At 52.3% G+C, this 3,024-nt stretch overlaps 1 protein-coding gene and 1 long non-coding RNA gene across 2 annotated transcripts in view; one reads left to right on the top strand and one right to left on the bottom strand.

The window, feature by feature from the left end:
* The window catches only part of LOC109544381 (signal recognition particle receptor subunit beta), a gene marked incomplete in the record, with an annotated part of 7,929 nt that extends 7,222 nt beyond the window's left edge, over positions 1-707 (top strand). The window contains 3 exon segments of the mRNA XM_048662873.1: positions 1-140; positions 294-565; positions 618-707. Of these exon segments, the coding sequence (XP_048518830.1) occupies positions 1-140; positions 294-565; positions 618-663 (458 nt within the window).
* On the bottom strand, positions 99-317 carry LOC125503085. The gene is made up of 2 exons (XR_007280675.1): positions 251-317; positions 99-170 (listed from the first exon to the last, which is right to left on the bottom strand). It is a non-coding gene; the product is annotated as an uncharacterized LOC125503085 (long non-coding RNA).
* Positions 708-3,024: the final 2,317 nt, after the last annotated feature.

Raw genomic sequence — 3,024 nt, 5'->3', positions numbered from 1 at the left:
GCTCTGGTAAGCGCTACGTGCTGCTGACCGGCCTCAACGACACTGGTAAGACGCTGATTTACTCCCAGCTCGTCTACAACCGGCACGTTGCCACTTTCACCTCCAGCCAGGACAATGAGGGCCAATTCAACACGCAGAAGGTAAGCAGTAACTGTCTAAGGGTTGCGCCCCTAAAAACAGTACGAAAGTCTTCCAACACCATGTAGATATCGGGGGGGAAATATGGAACGCAGCTCTGCGCCTTTTTTACCAGTTTGGGGAGTGAACTGACCGACTTTTCGGTTTTTTTGCAGAACTTCGTCACCCTAGTGGACCTGCCAGTCTTCCACAGCATTCGGCAGCAGTTTTTCGAAAAATACAAGGCTTCCTCCAAAGGAATCGTGTACGTAGTCGATTCGGTCACTTTGGCGCAAAATGTGCGCGACGCTGCCAATGTGCTCTACAACATCCTGATTGATCCGGCGGTGGTAAAGAACAGGCCGCAGCTGCTCATTCTGTGCAATAAACAGAACCAGACACTCGCCAAAGGCTGCACGGTGATCAAATCGATGCTGGAAAAGGAGCTGTAAGTGCTGGCAACCTTTGTGTGACAATTTTTTACCGGTTGTTTTTCTCAGAAACACGTTGGGCTACCTAGCGACGCTGAAAAGCTACTGCGGCTGACAAAGCAGGTCTTCCAGCGCAGGAACGAGGTATTTTGCATAGACGACGTATATAGAGACCTCGTCTCTTCCTACGGCAGAAATGCATTCGACCCCCGAAAATCATGGCCGAAATGCCACTACACGACCCTCCTCCCCTAGTATGCCTTAAACACGCTGCGTGATCAAATCTTCCGGACCAACTAAGAAGATGAATGGAGGAAACACTCACCAGCTACCCCCTGGACGTCCCAATAGCAGATGAAGTCCACTGCCGCATCTGTGCCCCAGTGCCAAAGCTCTACAAAAGACACGGGGACCTCAGCAAACACTTGAGACGCTACCATCTGTCCCGTCTGGTATTCCGGTGTCGGCACTGCAATGAGATCTTCCAAACACTTAAAGGGTGCAAGGCACACCAGATTAACTGCAGTGCCACGCCCAGCCTGGACTCGCCACCACCACCACCGTTGCCACCAACAACCAAAGGAGCCATCCAGGTTAAGCGAAGCCGGATGCCCAAAAATACAAAGGTAGCTACACCAATAGCTCCACCCACCACTGCCTCAACATCGGCAACTCCACCACCAACCCGCCATCCTCCATCAACGACTGGCCTACACAGGAACCGCGATCTGGACACGGCTGGCACACCACAAGCGACCTGCTTGCCGGTGAGGCAACGTAAAGCCACCAGAAAGCGGATAACTCCAAATAGAACACCACCACCCCAAACTGCGCCAACAACATCGGAGAAAGAAACACCTGGACCACCACAAAAGCCCCAAACACCAGTCCCCACACCTGATGAGCCACCAGGACCACTGCCAATCCACCAAACAAATCTGGCACCAACCACACAGAACGACAGCCCCCCGGAAGCACAACCAACCACCAAACAACGCTTATGGATTGAAAAATTCAAACATGTGAAAGACACCACCGAGTTTGAAGACAATTTTGAGGAGCTCATGAAAGAGGTAAAACCAAGCGAGCGTCCTCAACATTCTCAACATCCAAGAAGGCAGGGCACGGCACAACAGAACAACCCTAACCAACCAAAAGGGAACAACTACAACGCCCAAGATGCCTCAAGAATCCAGAAGCTCTATCGCAAAAACCGCCAACGTGCTTTCCGGGAGGTTATTGATGATGACTCACCGTTCTGCCGCATCCCGAGCAACGACCTGCACGCTCACTTCACGCGGGTATTTAGCCTCGGAACGCAGTCGACACCAACAATGCCGACGCAAGCACAACTGCCGCCGGTACTCAACATAAGCGACCGTGACCCACTCGAAGCAGAGTTCACGCCTGCTGAGGTGTGGAAACGAATAATCCGCTGCAGCAACACTGCGCCCGGGCCCGACGGCGTGCGATACTCCAACTGGAGGAAGTTTGATGTGGGAGCCCAGATAATCGCAGCAGTCCTGAACTGTGCCAAGCGCCTAAAGTACACCCCAAAGGCATGGACAACCTCACTCACCATCCTAATCCACAAGAAGGGTAGTCGTGAGGATGTAACAAACTGGCGACCCATTTCGCTATCGAACACAATAGCCAAAATCCATACGTCGGTACTGGCTGAAAGGCTGGGCGCTTGGGCAACAAGAAATAGCAGACTAGGAGAAAGCCAGAAGGGGTTCCTGCAGATGGATGGATGCGCGGAGCACAACTTCGTCCTGCAATCCATAATCGCTGACGCAAGAAGGAACCGAAGACAGTGCTGCGTGGCTTGGCTTGATCTTGCTAACGCCTTCGGATCAATACCCCACGAGACGATCTTCCAGTCACTGGGATGGTCCGGCCTGAGCGACAACTCGATAGACGTTATCCGACTACTATACGAGAACAACACAACGTCGATCAGGAGCAGCACTGGTCCAACACCCGCCATCCACATCAAATCTGGAGTAAAGCAGGGATGCCCACTATCACCAATCATCTTCAACCTGGCAATTGAGCCAATTCTTCATGCCATCACAGCCTGTGGGGGCGGATACCGTTTGATGGGCAAGAAAATCAATTCGCTGGCATACGCTGACGACATGGCCATAATCGCTGAGAATCCATCTGATCTCCAGCGACTTCTGGACACAACCACAGAAATGGCCAACTGGGCAGGGTTATCATTCAACACAAAGAAATGCGCAACCCTCCACATCGACGGCCGGCGCAAGCAAGCCATTACAACCGCTTTTAACATCCAAGGCGGCGAACCAGCGATCTTAGGCGAACACGAACTCTACGAACACCTTGGAGTTCCTACGGGCTACCACACAGCCAACTCCGCAGATGAAGTGCTCCAGGCAATGAGTCGAAACTTAGAGAAAGTTGACCACTCTCTACTAGCGCCATGGCAGAAATGCGACGCCATTAACAC

This window comes from Dendroctonus ponderosae, unplaced genomic scaffold, assembly GCF_020466585.1.
Source record: "Dendroctonus ponderosae isolate FM_Combo_2020 unplaced genomic scaffold, Dpon_F_20191213v2 Dpon_F_20191213_12, whole genome shotgun sequence".
Lineage (NCBI taxonomy): Eukaryota > Metazoa > Arthropoda > Insecta > Coleoptera > Curculionidae > Dendroctonus > Dendroctonus ponderosae.
Note: the sequence above shows the minus strand (reverse complement) of the source record. Positions and strands in the feature narration are given on the sequence as shown.